Source organism: Stylophora pistillata, chromosome 1 (genome assembly GCF_964205215.1).
Source record: "Stylophora pistillata chromosome 1, jaStyPist1.2, whole genome shotgun sequence".
Lineage (NCBI taxonomy): Eukaryota > Metazoa > Cnidaria > Anthozoa > Scleractinia > Pocilloporidae > Stylophora > Stylophora pistillata.
In genome coordinates, this window is record NC_142519.1 from 19,590,235 (window position 1) to 19,613,535 (window position 23,301).

The window sequence follows — 23,301 nt, forward strand, 5'->3', positions numbered from 1 at the left end:
GGTGGCAGTAATTGACGCAAGCTGTTGCAGCGTCCCTGCCGGTTGGCGAAGCCATTAAATTAAATCAAATACTACACAAATTGCAATATTTAAACGAGGACACAAAAGAGCGGAAAAGTATCGTTTCGAGTTAAGCGATTCCTCTTTGAATATTCTAGCTGTTTCTACGACGGAAAGAATTTCAAAACCAATAAAGAGGATACAATAGACTCTAGGCCGTAAAAAAGCGAAAATTTAAGTCTGAATTCACAGATCTGAAATAGAAATACCTATTTTAATTACGGTGGATCAGTTAAGAAAAAGTTAGAAGTCATTAAAAAATTCTGCTTATCTACGAGATGTTGGTGTTAAGTTCGGAAAACAGCAACGCGGAAAATTTATCCTATGAGAGGAAAAAGAAATAACAAGCACAAACTCAGCTGCGGACACTATGTTTATGTCCTGATCCGAATCTAGGAAAACTTATCTTTAGAGACACTTCTCAGTATTAGATAGAAATCTTCATTTGAGACACAACAGTTTTTCTACCGAAACCAGACAATTTTGGTACAATGTTTGCATATCAATCTTATTTAAAACAGGTCGTGTCGTCCCAAAACTGAAATTTTCCCTGGGTGTAAAATCTTTTTTTCTAAGGAGTTTCCCTTATATATCAGTGTGAATATTTTGTTATAGTCATGGGACCCATCTACTATATAAAGGGAAAGCTTGATACGGTTCTGGATGGTTCTATCATTAATGTAACAATAGAAGATGCATTGCATGCGTCATAGGATTTTATATATCATTTATTATAGTTATTCTATGATTGAACATAGGGAGCGATCGATCGCATTGCTGATAATCCTTCTTGCCAAGGACAATCAATAAACCGCTATCGTTTATGGATTTTGCAAGAGTCAATGTTAGAAGTAAAACTGCCGGGAGTTTGTCCGAGGATTAACCTTAAAGGTCTTAAGGATATCAGTAGTATTAAGTCTTAAGGATAAAAGCAGTTCCTTATTTCGCTGCTAGCTCATTGTTTTTGCTGTTTTTGTTTTTGTACTTTTTTGCCTAGGGTTGACATGGCATGTTTATATTTATCATCCGACATTAAAGAGAATCATGTTTCTACATCTTAGCATAGGATACAAGGTCTCTAAACGAATTAGAACTAGAAAATGCAGTAAAAAACTAAGTAAGAAAGTCATATATGCTCTTGTTTCAAAGTAGATGGAATAAACGAGGAATATGTACACGTCTTTGAATCACTAGCTTTTCTCGGTTCTTAGATCAAGACGACTTTTTAAAATCGTGTGCTGCTAAAGTTCACAGGAAATGTGCCAAAAATTTCTAGATGTATTGGAGGAAGACCACTGTCGCATTTGTGGAGAGTTTAATCAACTATTAGCAAACTCTCCACTCATGAGTCAGTACTGGTATCAGCAAACCATCGCATTTGTGGAGATTTTTCCGAGTGGTTTACATACACTAACAGACGACAGCCAGTGAACTGAGCTGCAACTCGTCCATCATATAAGCAATATTCAAACATCGTCGAGCAGGTCGGAACTAAAAAAATCAGTGATCGATGCACTGTTGGCCAATTCACGCAAGACCGAGCTGTGTAAAATGTTTAGCTGAACGAAAGTTTGAAAAGTTAAAATAGTTGAATAAGAAATAAAAAGACTCTTTGATTAGGGCATCTCAGTTCTTTGTCTTTATCCCATACTAGTAAAATTATTCCCTGTTTCAAACAATTCTTCAGTGAGGTGGGTTTCACCGACACTAAGGTGATACACTCCTTGACATCAAAAAGCGTTTACAATGAACTACGAGACCTATGGGCTTTATGGGTCAGATGTACATGATAACCACCATGATGGAAACTATGGAAGCTTTCGACTCTGAAACAAAATTATCATCATAAAAAGAGATTTCCCATGAATAATGAGAAAAGTAAATTTTTGATTATCTGTGCGAACATTTCCCATAAGGCCGTCGAGTGTCATCTTTCATGGATCATGCTTTTAAACTTTAAAATTTAAACTTTAACGATAAATACTCCCAAAAAAAGGTTTTTCAGTACCTATTTACAAATATGAATGCGAACTATATCTGACAAGCTATTGTTAAATTCTAAATTCTAACTGTCACTCGATCATTCGTTCATGGCAAGTCTCAGGACTTTCTTAAAGGCCTTTACAGATGTAACGTTTCTCAGGTCTTCGTCTAACATGTTCCACAGAGATACTGCTCTATAGGCAAAGGAACTTTGGCCGGTAGCTGATCTGAATAATGGAATGTCAATCTTCTCATTATTACGTGTTATGCGATTATGTACAGAAGATCGTTTTTTAAACTTAGCACATAGATATTCATGTAAAGATGAAACAATTTTTAGTGCAATAGAATTAATCCGAGCCCCAGATGGGACTTGAACCCACGACCCTCCGTGATCTAGTCGGATGCGGTTCCAGTCGAGGCCCACAAATTGACCCTTGCTCACCATAGAGTCTCCAGTAGCTCAGTGGTTAGAGCATCCGACTAGATCACGGAGGGTCGTGGGTTCAAGTCCCATCTGGGGCTCGGATTTTTTCTATTACACATAGATATTCAGGAGCTAAATTGTTGACACGCTTATGAGCTATAACAGCGTCTCTGAATTTGAGTATTTTGTCAACTGGAAGCCAGTTGAGTTCATCCAGTAATGGCGTTACATGGTCAAATTTCCGAGCGCCGCAGATGATTTTGCAGGCGAAATTCTGGATGAGTTTGCAGCTTTTGTATGTTCTTAGATGAGGTATTAGACCACACAGACGAACAGTAGAACATTTTGCTAAAGACAAGAGATGTAATAATTAAAACTAAAGTCTATCTATCGAAACAGTATTTCACGCAGTTGATCTGAACCAGTTTAGTCAAGCAAGAAGAGACTAGGTGGGAGATATGAGTGTCATAGGTCAGATGTGAATCTATGTATACTCCTGGATCTCTTGCCGATTCGACGGCCGTGAGAGTCCTTCCAATAAATGAAACAGTAAAATTAACAGAATGTTTACTTATCATTTGCTTAGTGCCGATCAACATGAACTTCGTTTTCCCAGGGTTTATTAACAAATCATTTGCGCAACACCAGTTGGCAACATTACGCAAATCATCTTCGAGCTTGAACTTAGCGTCAGTGACGTCGGCTGCGGGAAAAGAAAGCAAAACTTTAGAGTCATCGACGTATGACTCGAGGTGGCAGAATTGAGTAGCGTTTGGCAGATCATTTAAATAAATACAGAAGAGGAGCGGCGAAAGAATCGCTCCCTAGAGGACTCCGTGTGTGATTGGTAATGGATCTGATAACACAGAATCTATACGCACTGATTGGATCCGATCTGAAAGGTAGCTACGGAACCACTGAACTACGGCGGGTGAGGCACCTACAGCGGAGAGCTTCTGGAGTAACTTATGATGGCAAATACTGTCAAAAGCTTTTGAGAGGTCGAGTAAGACTAATGCGCTGATTTCCTTTTTGTCCATCGCCTCTAAAATTAGATCAGTAGTATAAATATTCAAGGTCTCAGTTGAAAGGAATGACTTATTGCCGCTTTGATGGACTAACAAACGGTTACGTGACGTTAGGTAGGTGATAAATTGTTCTAGAACAATTTTCTCACAAATTTCAGACATAACATTAAGTAGTGACAATGGCCGATTGTTCAGAGGTTCTTCGTGATCTCCCTTTTTTTAGGAGTGGGATGACCTCAGCGATCTTCCAGTCTGATGGAAAAGTAGAGGTAATGAGTGAGCAGTTAATTATCTCAGTAATAGGCCCGAGTATTACTTGTAGGGCGTCTTTGAAAACTCTAGCTTTGGTTTTGTCGGGTCCTGGTGCTCTGTTTAATGGAAAGGACAAGATGACACGCCTCACAATTTCGATGCTCACGGGAGTGAACTCGAAGCAATCATCGGAAGATGATATAAGATCTGGTGTAAATGAGTTTGAAGGGATGATATTATTTCCTAATGCCAACTTTGCAACAGCTTCAGCCGTGCGACTTCCTACGGATGAAAAATATCAATTAAACTCATTTGCCACGGTCTTGAGGTCTTTAGAATAGACAAGTTTCTCTTGTGTTTTCGATGGAATGATGTTGTTGATCACTTTCCAAAGGGATCTCGAATCATTCTTATCGTTTTGGACTTCTTGATATGTATGATGTTTTTCAGCTTCAAAGAGAGTTTTTTCACAATATTGCGGGAGGTTTTGTATTCTGCCCAGTCGAATTCATTGCGCGTTAAGAAAAAGCGACGATGAAGACGGTTTCTTATTTTCATAAGATCCTTGATCTCTTCGGTGACAAATGGGCATGGGCGGCTGCGAATTTTGACTGTCTTTACCGGAGCGTGTGCATCAAGTACTTGGCGACAAGCGTTATTAAAAATGTCTAACTTGCTGTTTACATCAGGTGCAGCAAACACTGAAAGTAAGGAGTCAGAATGAGACGCCAAGTCGAAGGTGAAATTTTCGGGATCATAGTTCTTATAGCTGCGCACCGTTATATAATGATCTTGGGAGATTTCAGTTTCAATACAACGTAAACTGGAAGGTGGTCACTAATTGGAAAATTAATGACACCACTCTTACGAACATAAGAAGGATCTGAAACTAAGATGACATCTAATAGTGACTCGGTAGTGGTCGTAATCCTGGTCGGTTCCTTTATTAACTGCTGTAGGTTCATTTCACGTGTGAAACTATTGATAGCTGCATACTCGTGACAAGAGCTGTCAAGCCCGTCGCAATTTAAGTCCCCAAGGATGATTATTGGCTTGTTCAACAACAAGGCTTGGGTGTAGATCGGTTTCAATATATCTTCTCATACCGGGCGGTATGCTACACAAAGCACGATCGACTTGGATTTTTTAAACTGAACACTAAGCCATAGTTGATGGAAATTGCGATCTGAAATACTTGAAAAATCTTTAAGTACCTTGGAAGCTCACAACGTACATAAGCACATACTCAACCTCCTCTTTTATGCAGCTTTTTACTCGTTGACAACGTTTTTACAGTTGCTTGCATACAAAACAAGCTGAACAATCAGCCCTGAGACCCAAAATTTGCTTTAATAAGTCAAATGTCGAATGTGTTAAGAATTTCTCGCGAAGGCAATGTAAGTGTTGCTAAAGGGTCTTGGGTAACAATGGGTCATGTAGCTGTTCAGTGATTCTTCCATCTAAGTCTGGTTAGGTTTGTTTGAATTTCATTTGGCAGCACTTGCGTCAAACATATGGAGTTAATTTAGGTTTTGACGTTGAGATCATGTCCTAAGAGATTAAATTTTGGCACGAATTACTGGCTTCACTCTTCTCTTACCTCGCCAGCGATGCCTTAACAAACAGCGACCTTACCATGGCTTCTGCTATTGTCTCGCAGTTTTCATTTACAAATGATCATCCCGTCTTGTTATGATTCAAAGAATAATCTGGGTTTTACAGCCACAAAAGTTGACAATGGTTGAGATGTCTCGTTGATACAGGAAGCATGGGAAGTTACTAGGAACGGAAAAAAGCTGACTGGCAACTTTGTGCGACATTCTAATCGTAGAGATACGTTTCACGAGCTTGAATAATATTATTATAGTTTGGAAAGGATGCTTTATTTTTTTCAACTCAGACATCATGCAGAAATGATTAAAGATGGAGTATACTTCTGCTTTACACTGATGTAAATCACGAATGTCTCTTAAAAGAAATAATGACTTTGTGATAATGATAATAATATCAATGTCACTATCAAATTTCTATCATATTATTCTTACTTCTTCACATTTTCAAGTGTTAATTACAATCAATGTCGTCTCCATCATTCTTCGAGTCTGTTTTGTTAGACGTCGCTCTCGATAGGATCGCTCCCTTTGCAAAATGCACCATTATGAACCAGAGATTCCTTTGCCTTCCTCGACACAATTGGTGTGGTGTTTGTTGCTCCAATGCTTGGCATTGACGATCTCTGAGATCTTCTCGCGTTCAGATAGGCTCGTTTTCCTCTTAGAATTTTCTTCAGGGCTCTACGAAAATCCGGTTTCATGAACGAGTACAAAATGGGATTAACAAGAGATCCAAACACCACGCAGAAAGGTGAGAAGTCTAGTAAAAGCATGGGAACCACTTCTTTATGGCCCACGGCATTCGCTGCCGACCAAAATAAAGTTGGAAAATAGCTCAACACAAACATCAACGATGCTACAGCGAAGACCCTTGCCACTTTAGCTTCAGAGGAAATCTTCCTCGGCGTGCATTTTTTTTTCGTATCCGCCTTCGAATTCGAAGCATGCAAGGAGATGCTCAGTTCTCGCTCGCGTCGCACACATTGCCTTACTAATCGAAAGATCTTATAATTTGCATAGACTATCAAGACGTAAGGAAGAGCTATGTAAATGGTAAGAAAGAAGACGATGTAAATTCTGGTGTGGAGAATAGTCGTATTTCCTTCCCACGTAAGCGGTATACATGCGACCACCACCGAGAAAATCCAAATTATTGGCACGACGATTTTGAAAACTTTCGTTATTGTTTCAGCGTATGAGAATGGGTGCAAAATGGCCAAATACCTGTCATAAGTCACTGCGCAGAGATTTGATGCCCCCACGAAAAGCACAATGGCGTACAAGACGTTAAGTGCTGCTCGAGACCATTCGTGGAGCTTGGCGTTGTATTGGATGAGGTAAGCAACACCTGTCACAATATCAGAAATGGCGAGCGATACTACAAATCCATTGGTATAGTTCCGCATTGATTTGACCTTGTACACCAACAAGCAGACAAGTGTGTTCGTTACTATAACACTCAGTGACAAAATGCTGAGTGGAATAACCAGTTTGAGAGAGTATGCTTGAGACATCTTGCGTTCTGAAAAGCTCAGTCGAGAGTCGCACTTTTGGCGTTGATGGTGGTTGAAGTGATATTCTCAACCGTCAGTCAGCGCTGATTATCCGACAGGCTGTTTAATGAAAAGTCTTCCTCTTATCTCGAAAATTTGCTTACTCTTGCGGTTTCGTAGACCCCAAGTCGAAAGTGAAATTTTTGGGATCATAGTTCTTATAGCTGCGTACTGTTATATAATGATCTTGGGAGATTTCAGTTTCAACACAACGTAAACTGGAAGGTGGTCACTAATTGGACAATTAATGACACCACTCTTACGAACATAAGAAGGGTCTGAAACTAAGATGACATCTAATAGTGACTCGGTGGTGGTCGCAATCCTGGTCGGTTCCTTATTAAATGCTGTAGGTTCATTTCACGTGTGAAACTATTGATAGCTGCATACTCGTGACAAGAGCTGTCAAGCCCGTCGCAATTTAAGTCCCCAAGGATGATTATTGGCTTGTTCAACAACAAGGCTTGGGTGTAGATCGGTTTCAATATATCTCCTCATACCGGGTGGTATGCTACACAAAGCACGATCAACTTGGATTTTTTAACCTGAACACTAAGCCATAGTTGATGGAAATTGCGATCTGAAATACTTGAAAAATCTTTAAGTACCTTGGAAGCTCACACCGTACATAAGCACATACTCAACCTCCTCTTTTATGCAGCTTTTTACTAGTTGACAACGTTTTTACAGTTGCTTGCATACAAAACAAGCTGAACAATCAGCAGACCCAAAATTTGCTTTAATAAGTCAAATGTCGAATGTGTTAAGAATTTCTCGCGAAGGCAATGTGAGTGTTGCTAAAGGGTCATGGGTAACAATGGGTCATGTAGCCGTTCAGTGATTCTTCCATCTAAGTCTGGTTAGGTTTGTTTGAATTTCATTTGGCAGCACTTGCGTCAAACATGTGGAGTTAATTTAGGTTTTGACGTTGAGATCATGTCTTAAGAGATTAAATTTTGGCACGAGTTACTGGCTTCCTTCTCTTACCTCGCCAGCGATGCCTTAACAAACAGCGACCTTACCATTTAGGCTTCTGCTATTGTCTCACAGTTTTCATTTACAAATGATCATCCCGTCTTCTTATGATTCAAAGAATAATCTGGGTTTTACAGCCACAAAAGTTGACAATGGTTGAGATGTCTCGTTGATACAGGAGGCATGGGAAGTTACTAGGAACAGTAAGAGTGAAGCCATTACTGGCTTCACTCTTCTCTTACCTCGCCAGCGATGCCTTAACAAACAGCGACCGTTTAGGCTTCTGCTATTGTCTCACAGTTTTCATTTACAAATGATCATCCCGTCTTGTTATGATTCAAAGAATAATCTGGGTTTTACAGCCACAAAAGTTGACAATGTTTGAGATGTCTCGTTGATACAGGAAGCATGGGAAGTTACTAGGAACGGAAAAAAGCTGACTGGCAACTTTGTGCGACATTCTAATCGTAGAGATACGTTTCACGAGCTTGAATAATATTATTATAGTTTGGAAAGGATGCTTTATTTTTTTCAACTCAAACATCATGCAGAAATGATTAAAGATGGAGTATACTTCTGCTTTACACAGATGTAAATCACGAATGTCTCTTAAAAGAAATAATGACTTTGTGATAATGATAATAATATCAATGTCACTATCAAATTTCTATCATATTATTCTTACTTCTTCACATTTTCAAGTGTTAATTACAATCAATGTCGTCTCCATCATTCTTCGAGTCTGTTTTGTTAGACGTTGCTCTCGATAGGATCGCTCCCTTTGCAAAATGCACCATTATGAACCAGAGTTTCCTTTGCCTTCCTCGACACAATTGGTGTGGTGTTTGTTGCTCCAATGCTTGGCATTGACGATCTCTGAGATCTTCTCGCGTTCAGATAGGCTCGTTTTCCTCTTAGAATTTTCTTCAGGGCTCTACGAAAATCCGGTTTCATGAACGAGTACAAAATGGGATTAACAAGAGATCCAAACACCACGCAGAAAGGTGAGAAGTCTAGTAAAAGCATGGGAACCACTTCTTTATGGCCCACGGCATTCGCTGCCGACCAAAATAAAGTTGGAAAATAGCTCAACACAAACATCAACGATGCTACAGCGAAGACCCTTGCCACTTTAGCTTCAGAGGAAATCTTCCTCGGCGTGCATTTTTTTTTCGTATCCGCCTTCGAATTCGAAGCATGCGAGGAGATGCTCAGTTCTCGCTCGCGTCGCACACATTGCCTTACTAATCGAAAGATCTTATAATTTGCATAGACTATCAAGACGTAAGGAAGAGCTATGCAAATGGTAAGAAAGAAGACGATGTAAATTCTGGTGTGGAGAATAGTCGTATTTCCTTCCCACGTAAGCGGTATACATGCGACCACCACCGAGAAAATCCAAATTATTGGCACGACGATTTTGAAAACTTTCGTTATTGTTTCAGCGTATGAGAATGGGTGCAAAATGGCCAAATACCTGTCATAAGTCACTGCGCAGAGATTTGATGCCCCCACGAAAAGCACAATGGCGTACAAGACGTTAAGTGCTGCTCGAGACCATACGTGGAGCTTGGCGTTGTATTGGATGAGGAAAGCAACACCTGTCACAATATCAGAAATGGCGAGCGATACTACAAATCCATTGGTATAGTTCCGCATTGATTTGACCTTGTACACCAACAAGCAGACAAGTGTGTTTGTTACTATAACACTCACTGACAAAATGCTGAGTGGAATAACCAGTTTGAGAGAGTATGCTTGAGACATCTTGCGTTCTGAAAAGCTCAGTCGAGAGTCGCACTTTTGGCGTTGATGGTGGTTGAAGTGATATTCTCAACCGTCAGTCAGCGCTGATTATCCGACAGGCTGTTTAATGAAAAGTCTTCCTCTTATCTCGAAAATTGCTTACTCTTGCGGTCAGTAAAATCTATTTAGTTGTAAACGAGTAAGATTGCAGTTGTTTCAACCAGTTTTAAATCAACGACTGCAGACGGTGACATCTTGATATTATTCCTGCATTTATGTAACAAAGGGTGTTTTTGTTTGCCTTGTTTCTCTGAAGCCCTGCAAATAGGAAAGAACACTTGTGAACGGATTGTAAGTAAAGAAGACTTGAAATGGAGTGTTCTTGAGAGCTCGCAATTCAAAAAAATCGCTGAATATGTTTTCGAAATGTTGTTTATGGCTGTGACAGTTTACCCAAAATCTGATATTTCTATTGTGGATATAGCAATTAGTAGTTGAATATATCAAGTTCTTCCCAGAACTGATATTTTGTTTTGCCGTATATTGGCTGTTCATAGCGGCTATATATTTTAGGTCCGATAGATTAATTTATTATCCACACGATCTCAAAACTTACCGACTGTACACATACATGAGGAGTACTTTTCCTTACATTGTGAACAGGTCACTGCACTAACAATACAACGATCCTAATGGCTCGACTATTGTGCTAAGGAACAATGTTCACTTGAAAATCGCAGTCCGTGTAGATGGTGTTTTTTTCTTTTTTCAATTATTAGTCTCTTAGAGAGACTAGCGCTATCCACCACCCGCAACGAAGAGGATTTGTTGAAGAGAAAACGCTTTTTTACGTTATTTGTGAAGTAACCAATATCCCCTAAAAGACTAAATTTACTTCCGAGAAAATTGCTTCTGACGCTCATTGTCCTATGATTTCCTTGCCAACCAAATAGGATTTCTTTCATCTTTATCAAATGCTCTTTCTTAGTCTCGCATCTTATATTTTCTTGAGTATCAGCTTTTTTGTTTTGTTTTTGTCATTTTTTATTATTATTTTCTTTTAAATTAAGTAATAGCCAAGCAAAAAAAGCAAACCACAGTACAATAACAGGAATAGATGTATGTTATGATGTTATTGTCTTGCCGGTGATGCGGATGTGGTTTTCACACTTTCGACTGAGCGCCAATCCAAATTGATCATTTTTAGGACGCAGCTGTCAAAGCAAAAAATCACGACAGACTGATCGCAAAGAAAACGGAAGAACTCAGTAGAATAACATTACCAGGAGCGTTTTGAACTCGTTCCTTACTTTCATGTGCTTCTCTAGCACATTTTGTTACTATTCAATGTTATAAAAATGGAGAGGAGGTAAATTTTACTGCTGCTCCGCAATAAGATCTGCACTTATCAATTTGGTGTTCTTATGTTCGGCGTCCGCATGATAACATGATTTTGCAAATTAATCAGGTTAATATCTTGGTTTGTTTGTTAGCATTGAATTTGCATTGACTAAGTGTCGGTTCTTTTAGACCAGTTTCTTTTATTTAACAACGAAATTAAGGACCCTCAGTTCGCGTTATTAGAAAAAAACTTCACTTGAAGGAAGTTATTCTCAACATTTACAATAAGCGGAAAATTTACAGTTCTATTTGAAATCATGTATGAATAAAAATATTTATCAAGATTTCACAGTGCAATTCTATGCTAAGCAACCACCATGAAAACCATCTTTTCTGTGTAATCTCAAAGAGATACTATCGACACGACTTTATCAAAGATTCCCCACGATTTCAAAGGAGAATGTTGCTAAATTGATATGCTGGGGAATTTTAACTGACGTTGCTCCATTTCAACATTATTCCGTTGTTTTTTTTTCTTAGCTTTAGACTCCAAATGTTTCAATGTCACGCACGACACAATTAACCCCTTAATTTACCTTCTCCTGAAAGAAAAATTGATTCTACTGAAAATATAACTATTATTTAAGTGAAACATAACTAAGCATCTAGAAGTGCCTCGTAGATATCTCCTCTCTGAAGATAGGATTGAGATGAGCCAAGATTTTCCAACTTTACAATTTGCGTTGATTTTGATACGCAATTCAGATAGATGGATTATCTTTAGTGCGTACAAAGCTGCAATCAACAAAACTTATAAGAGGACTGGACTTACACGCTAAAAACAATAATTAAAAAATGCTCTCGTTTTTTCAAAGTAGATTATCTATAATAAATAAAATATCTCCCAAAAATCTAAGTTCTGAAAATTTTTGCTGTCACCTTTTGCAATACTACACAGTAATTCAAAATGGGTAACCAAATCCGACTGTGTTAAGTTCTGGATCACGTGCTGTAGGGAATGAAATAAATCAATTTTTTGTGAGTAAGTATTACTTTAGAGAGTGACTTCACCTTAAACTTTGTGTGCCTTAATAAATTTTTACATGATATTTTTCATCCAATGAACGAGTGCAATAGTAACAACACGGATGGCAAAAGGAAACAAAATTTCTCGTAACATCAATCAGCATCCTAGCTGCCAAAAAACCCAAAACAGTTTATCGCTTTGATTTTGCAGTCAAATGTTAAAAAAGAAAAGAAGAAATGAAATGAAAAAAAAAAAAAATCCGAAGATATAAATAGATATTTTCAAAACACTGAATTGTCGGTCAAATCTAATGTCCTTCAACAAAGTAAATTTTTTGTCCATATGACAATGACAGGGATTGAAATGAAAGACTCGTTCTTACAAAGTTGCTTGAGCATAACGGTAGGTAAATTATTTTTGCTCTGTACATTTCGGACTTAAAAGATTCGAGCCATATGCCAATAAATTTGACGAAACAGATTCAGGGCAGATAATTTTGGAATCGGTCTGAATTAAAGCTACTCCTATAACTGAACTAGTTACTTACCACTGAATCGAAATCTGTCCATTCCTCTTCAGTCGTTTGAATTCATTTCTGATTACATGGTTGCGAAACACGAAAACTCATTAATTTTGAATGACTTCACCTTCTAAGCTAGCACTTTAATGTAAAATCCGAGAAAATACATGCTAAGCCAATGGATAGATGACAAAACCTTGTTACTTAGCCTCCGTTTTTTTTTGTTTTTTTTTTTTTGTTTTGTTTAGCTGCGAAATGTAATCAGGTGATAATTCATATATAGGTTACCAAAAATCATTATAGCCAGATTGGAAAAGGTTGTTTTTCTTTCCACTAAGTTAATAGGCATATTACCTTTCATTAATGTACTTTAATTCAATGATTACCAACATAACGCAACCAGTATCGAAATAAATCAGTGAAATTAGCGACAGAATCAGAGAAAGCGCTGTAAAAGAAACATTGTGCTCTAAACACTCAACGCTTAAATTGAACCACATGGATCATGAAACGGTGGAAAATCTGATCAACATTCATAAAAAGCTTTCCAACAAAAAACTCCTAAGAGCAATAAACAATTTTCCAAAAAATAATATTGGCGACCAGTAAACAATGTTTTCGAGTATACAACTAATTTTCCCACTCATGCAGAATGAAATTGGGTCCTCCGAGTTGAAAATAATATATTACATGTTAACTGCTTACAATTTTTCTTGTTGTATTCACAGCAATACTGTGAGGTGTTAATGCATCAAAATATAAACACATTGGACCGCCTGCACACGTAGCGGAAGGTAGTGGCATTAAAAGAAAGCCTACCGTAAATATATTTGTCATTTTGCTCCATAAGCTAAAGAAAGTAGCTAAGTCAAAACGATTGCATTTCCTCTTTCTTGAAGACGATTTTTTGAATTTTCTTCTTTCTAGAATCGACGTGGCCTTCATAAATCTTTAATGCGAGCGAGATTTCTACGGCTTTCTATCTTCCTAACTAAGGAGAACACTGCTAGCTGGCACAAAATTACCTTGAGAACCATCAGACGAGTAGAATAAGTGCATTTTCGTATCATTTGTTTCCTTAATATCCTGCCCTGAACTTGACGCTACATAGCTAGTAAACACTAAACTGGTCGTCGTCGCGAATCGCTGGCATTGAATAATTTAAGACAATGTCACCGTATCAAATAAAGGTAATTACCTCAAATCGGAACAAGGGTGCCCTGGATCTGATTCCGGTTTCCAGGGGAAAATCAGCTCATGTATTTTGTGACCTTCTTTCGCAAGGCCACGCAGTATTCCTGAAAGGCCGGAATAGCATGTTATTTCTGATTTGAAACATGTACAGGCCTGACTCTGGTATAAAACCGGACAAAACCATAGGAGATCAAGAAAAGAATGCTTTGCAGAGTTAAAAAACCGTGATCGATACTACTATGTTTGGCTTTTGCCGAATAACAAGAATTCTTCTGTAACCCAAGTAAACCTTTCCCATATAAAAACATTATCTCGACAATAACCAAATATATGAAACAGTTTCTTTAAAGTTAAAGGTGACCTTGGGAAACCGTACGGAGCGCAGAAACACTTCACTCTTTTTTTCCTTGAGATTGAAATAACATCTGTTTTTTTTTCTTTTTTTTTTTCGAAGAATATCACAAGACGTAATTAATTTTTGCGCTTGTGGCTGAATAGGTCAGGTATTTGGGCCTTTAATTTATGTAAGAAAATGTCATATCAAGCCTAGACGTACTCGCAGTTTTGTCATATTCCGTTCCACTTTTTACGTCATTATACAAATCTAACTATTTTACTGAAGGAAAGTCGATTTCGAGTTTTGATAAAGTCGCAGGTTGAACCAACGAATCCTCAAATTTTCCTTCACTGATATCTAGGGATATGTAAATAACTGAGCTAACCTTGATCTCTGCAAGTGGATCTCAGTCCTGGTTCCGTAATTACCAAGAAAATGATTACATAAAATATATCCGTTGTTACGTCTCAATTTAAAGATCGATTTACCTTTCTACGTTGGCTAGTTTTTGTAACCAATGATGGTAAATTTCATTCACCTCACGTACGCTGTACCGAACAAAGCCCAACAGCTAGGATAAAAACAGTGCGGTCAGCTGCTTAACACCGGACTATTAAACTTGAATCAGTCAGTGGACAATACCGGAAAAATTGAAATTTGGCAACCATCATAAAGGGACAGAAATGTCTTAGTTTTAATTTTACTACCTTGTTTGTTTTTATATGCCAGTATATTATCACCTCTTCCATGACATTGTATTTGCAATCGCCATCGTTCAAGATAAACATTTTTGAAAATACTCTCGATGCGAAGTGGCGCACAGGAAGAGTGATTACACTCATAGGTTGTGATAGATTGTTGAAATTTACGTTGCATTTTAGCTGAAGTCCTCCCATTCTTCCTTTAGAAAGGATCACATCAGGTTTCTTTTGTCTTAAATTAATTTTACAAAGGGATTTTTTAACGACCTACAAATGTCAGTTGGCCTGAATGGCTTTGTTCCACTGCCGTCAATGATCCTCTTGCAGTGGCACACAGAATATCTGTCGAGTGAATCTTTAATCAAGATACCTATCCCAAGTGAATTTTAATAATAAACTTTCTTGCCACCAACGAATAACTTATTCGCGTGATCGTCTTCCAATAGAAGTGAAAAACTTTTTCGCTTAATAAACCCTGTGATCAATTCATATTGAGCAGATGAATTTCTGTGCAAGTATTATTTTGTTTGATGGTCAGTGGCGCAAAATAATCAACATCATGACTGATTGAGCAAACTTTGAAAAGCCGGCAATAATGGAATAGACTCCAACTTTATTCATATAGGGTTAACAAGATCATTCCAAAGAAGGGACACAACAAAAGCTCAAGAATGAGACTAGACAATAGGAAAGTTAAACTTGAAATTCGGTATCTTTGCGATACCGGCGAAAGCTCTGCCGGCCATTAGGCACACGTTATATATTTTTGGATTCGAGCCGGGAAGACTGGCACATAAAATCGAGGCTCAGTGACAAACCTCCCGGCTACCCAGTTCCCGCGTAAAAAATTGCCCATGCTAGACAATTTTCTTTTGATGTTTCTTGATTGTTTTGTAACTTCTTGATTGTTTTGTAACTTCTCCGTTCTAGTTAACCTTTTAACTTCCATGGGAGGCCAAGACTGAATTTCTTCACAATATCAATATGACATCCAGCAAACAAGTGATGAGAATAATGAAAATTGTTATATACCTAGACTTTCACTCAACAAAATAAGCACCGTGATTGGTTCATTCTTCGTCACGTGCCCCTGATCAAATTCAAATGTATCCCGACCAGGAGACAATTGCGCAGTTGTTGCCCGCGTGCCGAAAACAGCAGCATTTTTTTTCCCGTAGGAATGTTTAAGGGAAAGTCTTAATATATAACAAAGCACTTAATGTATAGTCTCGAGGGAAAAAGCTAGTTTTGTTTTCCCATGAGTCCTGAAGTTTCCCGAGACTTGGTCATTAAGTGTCTAATATGGATTGGGGGATTACTAGTTGATTTAGATTCTTCTCGCTATCATCAAAAGAATTGTATGGCAGACAATAGGAAGAATTACTTATGAGATCTCGCTATCGAACGGGTTCATTCCTAAGTTTTTACTTGAGTAGTAAGGCTTTGTGAAAACAATAGTTAATAACTTTCCCCACCCATGATATTTCTCAAATTGCGAGCAATGCGAAATTTCCTAATTCGCGTCCAACTGTATTTAACGTGGCCTCTTGGCTCGGTGAAGTACAACATCTAGATTCGTCTAAGGTCTTTCAGGTAGGAAGGGCCGGTTCGCCCGTACAGGCCTGATTTTTTTCAGGTCTGATTTTCGCTATTGCATAAATAGCGCTCTCTACTGCGAGGATCGTGCATCATACGTATCTAATACCACAGTTCAAAATATATGAACTTCATATATACATTGTATCTGATTTATCATCACGGGTTTATTACGAATCAACTTAACGACCTGCTCCCAGTTGGCTTGTTAGCTCAATTGGTAGAGCGCTGCACTAGTATCGCAGAAGTCAGTGGTTCGAATCCCGTACAGGCCTAATTTTTTTTCAGGTCTGATTTTCGCTATTGCATAAATAGCGCTCTCTACTGCGAGGATCGTGCATCATACGTTTCGTTTGTTTGTTCGTACACAACGTTGACAATCTATCAGTCCCATCCCTATGCTCACACCGGGTCATAATATATGAAACGGCACGAATAACTTTATAATCGTTGTTTTGACATTTGTAGCATTTTTATATAAAGGCATTTGACGTAATTCTTTGTAAATGAGGATCTATGAGAATAAGAAATGAGACTGAAATATTTCATGTCTAACCTGTGCTTGTATCATGTAACATACATCGCTCATTTGCCTTTCCGGCACAAATAAGTTGTCGAACTCTATGACAACCTGGACGTGACTGCTATGACAGTTATTTTGGGATATGTATAACTATGTTTGTGCATTCTGGTGGGCGTGCTGTGATGAGGGGGTTTATTCACGCTGGGAAGCTTTCACTACTCTTTTTCAACAGAGAGAACAACGATGAGACCAGCCACGCGGCTTTCCACGCGCCCAGCTAACAAGGTCGAATTACCTCGTGCGTATCCACATGAGAGGCTGACCATGAAAACACAGCCTTAACCTTAACACAACAAACACGTGGCTATGACACGCGGGAAAAAAAAGTATCTTTAATCGCTAATTAGATCTTGTATCTTCTTTTTACACTTGTATCTTGTCTTATTTAAACTTTTTGGCTGTGTTACGTTTGACACTGCGAGAGACCACGATACTGTAGCATTTTTTTCTTACAAATTTATCCGTGGCGTGACGAGTTGGACAGACAAGATCCCTTATGATTTTGATGTGTATAAACAATCAGTTCGGATAACCTCAGAGCCCAAGTGAAATACCCGGTGAATCAATTTCATGCTCTACTCAACGCAATAAAACCGATAACCGTTTGTAAAATGTAAGGGCAACTTGGAGTGTAAATTGCCTTATTTCTCATTAACACTGCCCAATATGCAGAATTGATTGAATCATCTAAAACACCTGAACACACTGGAGCTTTTCGGACCAATAAACCACAACAAACACGCGATGGAAAATAAAACACCGTTATCAAACCAAACAAGAAAATTTGCAAAAGCGGTAATCCTGACTGAAGACAGCTTTAATTTAGCTGTGGTAAAACTCAATCAGTAGTAAAGCCTCAAAAAAGTACTATTTTCGGGTTGGTGTCGATTTACACACAAGGCTAGATTGAGGCAATACCTAAACCTCATAGTGATTTGGTTACAAAACATAGGAAAATAACCCCACAATACTCACCGTAAATGAGTTAAAACAAAAAAGAGAGGAGTTTGTAAGACTTACTTGCTACAATGTCTGGTTTATTAAGCCTCCTCTTCAAAGAGCTTTTGCTAAATCACGGTTCAGCTTTATTTTAGTCTCGGATTATCCAAACGGCAACTACATGTTAAAATCGACGACTTGTCGAGTCCAATATTCATTGTTTTGTTATTGCGTTTGTTCGCTATGTCCAAATAAGTAGCCAAGACGATTTTTTTTAATAACTTTCAAAACTTTTAGACAAGAATCGGAATAAACCATCTAATCTTCGGATAAATCCTTGGCCTTTTTTAGGGAGGCAGGGACGATATGACGTTACCAAAGATAAATCCTATTTGCTTATATTACAAAATTATCGACCAACGTCTTGGTTTGAGGTTTATTAATAAGAAAATTTCTTACCGCCTAGAAATCCAGAGACGTCATGGAATGATCCAGATGAAGATGATGGCGAGATGTGGGCTGCGCAGTGTTATGCAGAGAGCTCCACTGCGTGATTTCAACATGCGTAATTAGACATTTTTGTCGTGTTAAATTCTTTGACAAATAAAATCTGCTACTGATTGATTTTAATTGAATCAAGCGTCGCAGCAGGACATTTGATAATTAAATAGGACAAATATAAGCTTGACAATTAATCACTTGTGACAAAAGCAGGCATCGATAATGCTCCTTTTTTGTCAAATTCAAATAAGCCACAAGAGGAATGTCTAAGATCCTTCAAAAGTTTGAGGTGTATTGCAAGGAAATGAAAACATCTGAGATAAACTGTCTGAAGCACGATCAAACACGATCTTGCTTACGATAATTTTGATCCACTAAATGTTCAATATGCTTTAATTTTACTTTTGAAATTGATTTTGGCTTTCGATCCTCTTGGCTGTCTTCGGTTTATCTAAGCAGTTTGTATCACTGTTCACGAGGGACTTCGGACTGCGATTTCGCTTTTTAATGATTGATCAGCGTTTATTGTTTCTGAAAATATAGTATAGGAGATCCAATTGGCAAGTTTATTCCATTATTTAAAGCTGCATTAATTCACCTGTTCTAACTGTTTTTCATGTTAATCAATTTTTCACACAATTGTTGAACAAAGGTTTAACATTTCGACCGATTCCCGAAGAAAGGCGTAGAGAAGATTTGAGTTGGTGTCTTTCTATCCGTTAACATAAACAAAATAATCATGCCTTCTTTCTCTTTAGTTTGTTCATTTTGTTCCGAAACTTTTTTGGGAGTATGCTTTGTTGCACTGGCCCTCTTGTGGGCCCTTTTGTTGCAACTTGATATATGCCACGAGTAAGGATAGTAATCTTTAAATAGCATTTTTGTGAGTCAGGTCCAGGCACCTTGCCAACCAGGTTGTACACAAACGGATCAGTCGTAGAGGGTACGAAAAAGAAAGATAAAAAGCGCTCTCATCCTTATTTTACAAGTTCCTCCGAGAAAAAACATTCTTCGTCTTTTTCGAAAGAACTAGATGGACTGTAAGACAACTGCCCCAAGCTAAACAAGCCTTACTTCATCTAACAAATGAATCTAATGTATTTTACAAATGCCGATGATATATTGGCTTAGGTTGATAAGTGTATTACATTGTTTATAATGAGCGAGGTAATTGAATTTGACACCGAATAAGTCTTTGGTGACGGGAGATGACGGTGACGATCCAACTCAGACGAACGAAACACCGGTTTAGTTAGGAGGGAATTCAATGAGCCAGAACTTGCGATCAACCTTCAATTTAAAGGCTAAATATTTTGTTTGTAGATACACACGCACTTCAAGGGGAGAAACGACGGGCAAGATCTGTTAGTGTCCAAGAACCCAACGAAAAACCAACCTACATTCTGAAATTGAATTTAATAGAACCTTCCAACCCTTAAGGCGTATGATGAATTTCCAAATCATGAGGGTTAAAACAAGAGGTATCGAGGCATGCATTTGCTATTCATTCCAGAGAAGAGGACGGAAAATCTCCACAAGCCTTTTACTTCATTATCTTACTGTTTTGTTTCGTGTCACTGAGATTGGGCATAACAAAGGGCATTGCATATAAGCGATTTGACAAAGTGATATCAAGTTACTATAAAAAGAGGAACATCAGAAAGGATTGGTCATTTAAATGAATATAGAAATACTTTAATAGTTGAACCTGACAACTTATCGTTAAAAATTAAGTATTGAGGTTGCTCGACAGCTGGTTAAAATCATTAGGTTTCCGAACACTCGAGGTGAGACCACAATCAACTGACCCGGGGCGAGATGAAGATTATCGATCAGTTACAGCTAAGCTCATATTCTAACATCAGAACCAAACCAAGGCACTAAATTTAATAAATTTAAAACTATGATCACGAAAAGTGAGTAAGGCAACCCTAAAGCAACAATCTCTTGATATCATCTTGCAATGACTTAGCTGATGAAGTAGTGACTGTAACAGCAAACAATAGTATGGCTAACATCGTTAACTGAGGTACTGACTTGGATTTTCAAACAGGGGTCTGAGCGTCTTGCGAATTTACCATACGCTACCCATTGACGTTTAATTTCGGTAAGAATTGTATCATTTTTCCAGCGCGCGATTTCTATCCTTTTGTAGCCTCTTAATTTACACGGAGTACTGATATATTTTTTGAAACGGTTTAATCGCTTAATGTCATTCCTGCCAGTGAGCTCATTTTTAGCACCTTTTTTTTAGGCTCCACTTCCGTCAATAACTAAGCTGTAAGAGACCTTCTCGGCTCGTGGTCAACAAAATTAATAAACAAACTAGGAAAGAATATTCAAGAAAGGACATCGTATTGAGCTCTTTAATTTGCGGATACAACTAAAAGCTAGAACACGCCAGAGAGTCCTAGAACTATAATTTTCATCTCGAGCTGAAGACCTTTCACTTCCTTTCAAGTTTAGTGACAGCTGCAAACATGTCCGCTCGCATTAAGATCAAAGGTAGTAATCTACAATGCCTCAGTCACAGTGCCTTAGCAGAGTACATATTGACTACGATTTATAAACGCCGGAATTATGTGCTGATTAGTACAACTGTCAAAGATTACTTGACCCTATAATGAAACCATCGCTACAGAAAAACTTGGATAAGTTACTTGTCTCACGCACATGGTGTTTTACGAAAATTTGGTAGAAACTTAACCTTAAAAATATTTCAGAAAATTTATTCGGCAGCGAGCTTCATGTTTCAGATTTGATTTTCGTTTTTTGTGAAAAAAAAAGTCATAACCCTGGAGTACAAAACTCAGGGCCATTAATATTGTTGATTTTGCCACTTTCTTTTTCGTTTTATTTTTTTTTTTTAGTCAAATTCCGTTATCCATGGGGAATTATCCCCGAAACAAACGAGGTCACCTACCTTAAAGTACAAGGGACATCTCCCTTGCGTGGCTTTTCCAAATTGACGTTAGTTTTTAACTAACTGAGACCTATGCGTATTTAAACAGTTCCGATCACTTATGTAGATTCCCATTTTGAAAACTTTCTCCAATTAATATGAGCGACAAGAAACAACTTTGATTTTCACCTGTATACTGTCCATGACTCACCTTTGTACTCCAGATATCAAAAAACCTTGGACGGTCTACCGGCTTTGAATTTCTCTCGACTTAGCGTTATGGTCACAACTTTGTCTTAATGCTTTTATACGCTTCGTGAAATGATAGATGTGATAGGTACGGAAGACCGCTTGACGCCAATCTAAATTATTGATAAGTTGCTTTTGTCAATATAAGACGACGCATCTTCAAATTGATTTGTACACACATTTAGAAGATATTAGAATTATCACTTCAGTTTATGTTGTGCTTAATTGACTGGAAATTCTTAGACTTAATCACGCAAATTTCTATTTCTGCCTCAAAAACTCCAATCTACTCGCTCCTTTAGCTGTGGATTAAACACCACGAAACATCGATGTTGATTCTTGTCACACCGTAGAGAAGGATTGCGGGCGGTACTCATAACACAACTCTTACCCCTTAGCCGCCAAAGATAATTACTCCGGATTTTAAAGGTTAAGATTATGTTATCTCTTTATAAAATTAGTTTTTGGCTCTATGTTTTGCATTCTTTGCGGATGTTTTCAAAACCGTCTTAATAACATCTCAATCATTATACTCCCGAGAAAACTATATTTTGTCCAGTTTGACTTGTTATAGGTACTGATTTTAAGAGAACATATGCTAAGGAACCAACTTCCGAAGTAAAATGTCAAAATGCCGTGACCACAAGAAGTGATCTCATCAACGTTGTTCTAGAAACGATGTGTGACTGCCGTAGATAAATCGTTTCACAACATTTTACGGAACTAAGCCTTTCGATCACCCGAACCAATAATTTTCTCCGGCGTGGGCTAACGCAGTTAACTTAAGCTATTGCAATGAAGGAAAACGAAAATGAGCGAAAAATCAAATTGTTTGGCGGAAACTGCGAAAATTTATAGGGTTAGGTCATTATAACACATCGAACATATTGATTAAATAGTTTACAATCAGCTTGATAATTTTGAATGTAAAATCTGATAAAAGAAAAATCTCGAACCGTGCGACAGGCGGCCGTGGTATGAATTGATATGCGGTTAAGTGCGGATAAAGACATTATTTGTCAATGAAAAGAGAGTTCCACAGGATCATATTCCTCAAAAGGAACCTTACTAGCGACGAAACTTCACTTTTACCAGTTATGATACGATGATCTCAACAATTACTCTCTTAATGATTACCCTTTGCCCATGATTTTACATGCCACTAACGAACCGACTGAAGTCATACTATATTGCTGTCTTTGCTTTAGTCAACCTGAAAGCATAGTTTTGAAAATGTTTTCTCGATTCTTCCGAATCCTCCCCGGCTTTTGCGGACCGAGTAAAGGAAAGACCTCACTGGAAGCGAAGAGTGTTCCCGGATACCTAAAAAATTCTTAAAGAGGAAGAAATTTGAAAAAGTCATAATTGATGAAACCTATAGATAGTTATCATTTTATTATTACCTTATGACTGATTTTCCTAGTGCACCTCAATTCTCCTTAAGTTTTAAGGACATTTGTTGTTGGTTGTTCTTCGTTATCGTGCAAGTGATTGTAAATGCCACAGCCGTAATCGAAGACTTGCGTCATTGTGAGAGGTTTACATTTCCTCCCAGATATGCTGGAAGAAGAAAAATCATGATATGGTATTACAACCGTCCACTTAAGCCGAGCAATGTTTTATTTTCTCAAAGTAACTGTTTGTCATTAGTACATCCATATTTTAAATCGCTGGTATTCGAGCATTCTGACTGGTTCTCTGGAGAGGGATTTATTAACGAGTCGCACTAATTTTTGCCTTCATTCGAACCCTCTCCCCAGCGAAAAACAAATAC

The 23,301-nt window shown here is 38.0% G+C and overlaps 2 protein-coding genes, 1 long non-coding RNA gene and 1 pseudogene across 11 annotated transcripts; 2 read left to right on the forward strand and 2 right to left on the reverse strand.

Annotated features, from left to right (window-relative positions):
• Positions 1–677: 677 nt before the first annotated feature.
• On the forward strand, positions 678–2,028 carry LOC148741577 (uncharacterized; annotated as a pseudogene).
• Positions 2,029–2,048: 20 nt separating this feature from the next.
• LOC148741578 (uncharacterized) lies at positions 2,049–3,034 on the forward strand. Its single transcript, XR_015994499.1, has 2 exons — positions 2,049–2,361; positions 2,600–3,034. It is a non-coding gene; the product is annotated as an uncharacterized LOC148741578 (long non-coding RNA).
• A 2,047-nt stretch (positions 3,035–5,081) lies between these two features.
• Positions 5,082–7,186, reverse strand: LOC148741579 (dopamine receptor D1-like). Its single transcript, XM_088742530.1, has one exon. It carries the CDS (start codon positions 6,875–6,877, stop codon positions 5,861–5,863), a length of 1,017 nt encoding a protein of 338 aa, XP_088598656.1. The 5' UTR covers positions 6,878–7,186; the 3' UTR covers positions 5,082–5,860.
• A 1,206-nt stretch (positions 7,187–8,392) lies between these two features.
• On the reverse strand, positions 8,393–21,588 carry LOC111337565 (dopamine receptor D1). 9 transcript variants are annotated; one of them, XM_088742493.1, is made up of 3 exons: positions 18,335–18,439; positions 13,724–13,823; positions 8,393–9,955 (listed from the first exon to the last, which is right to left on the reverse strand). In XM_088742493.1, exon 3 carries the CDS (start codon positions 9,656–9,658, stop codon positions 8,642–8,644), a length of 1,017 nt encoding a protein of 338 aa, XP_088598619.1. In that variant the 5' UTR covers positions 9,659–9,955; positions 13,724–13,823; positions 18,335–18,439; the 3' UTR covers positions 8,393–8,641. The 9 variants fall into 9 exon arrangements, with proteins under 9 accessions (XP_088598619.1, XP_088598628.1, XP_022799638.2 ...); XM_088742502.1 differs by lacking the exon at positions 18,335–18,439 and adding an exon at positions 14,545–14,640; XM_022943903.2 differs by lacking the exons at positions 13,724–13,823; positions 18,335–18,439 and adding an exon at positions 21,490–21,588.
• Positions 21,589–23,301: the final 1,713 nt, after the last annotated feature.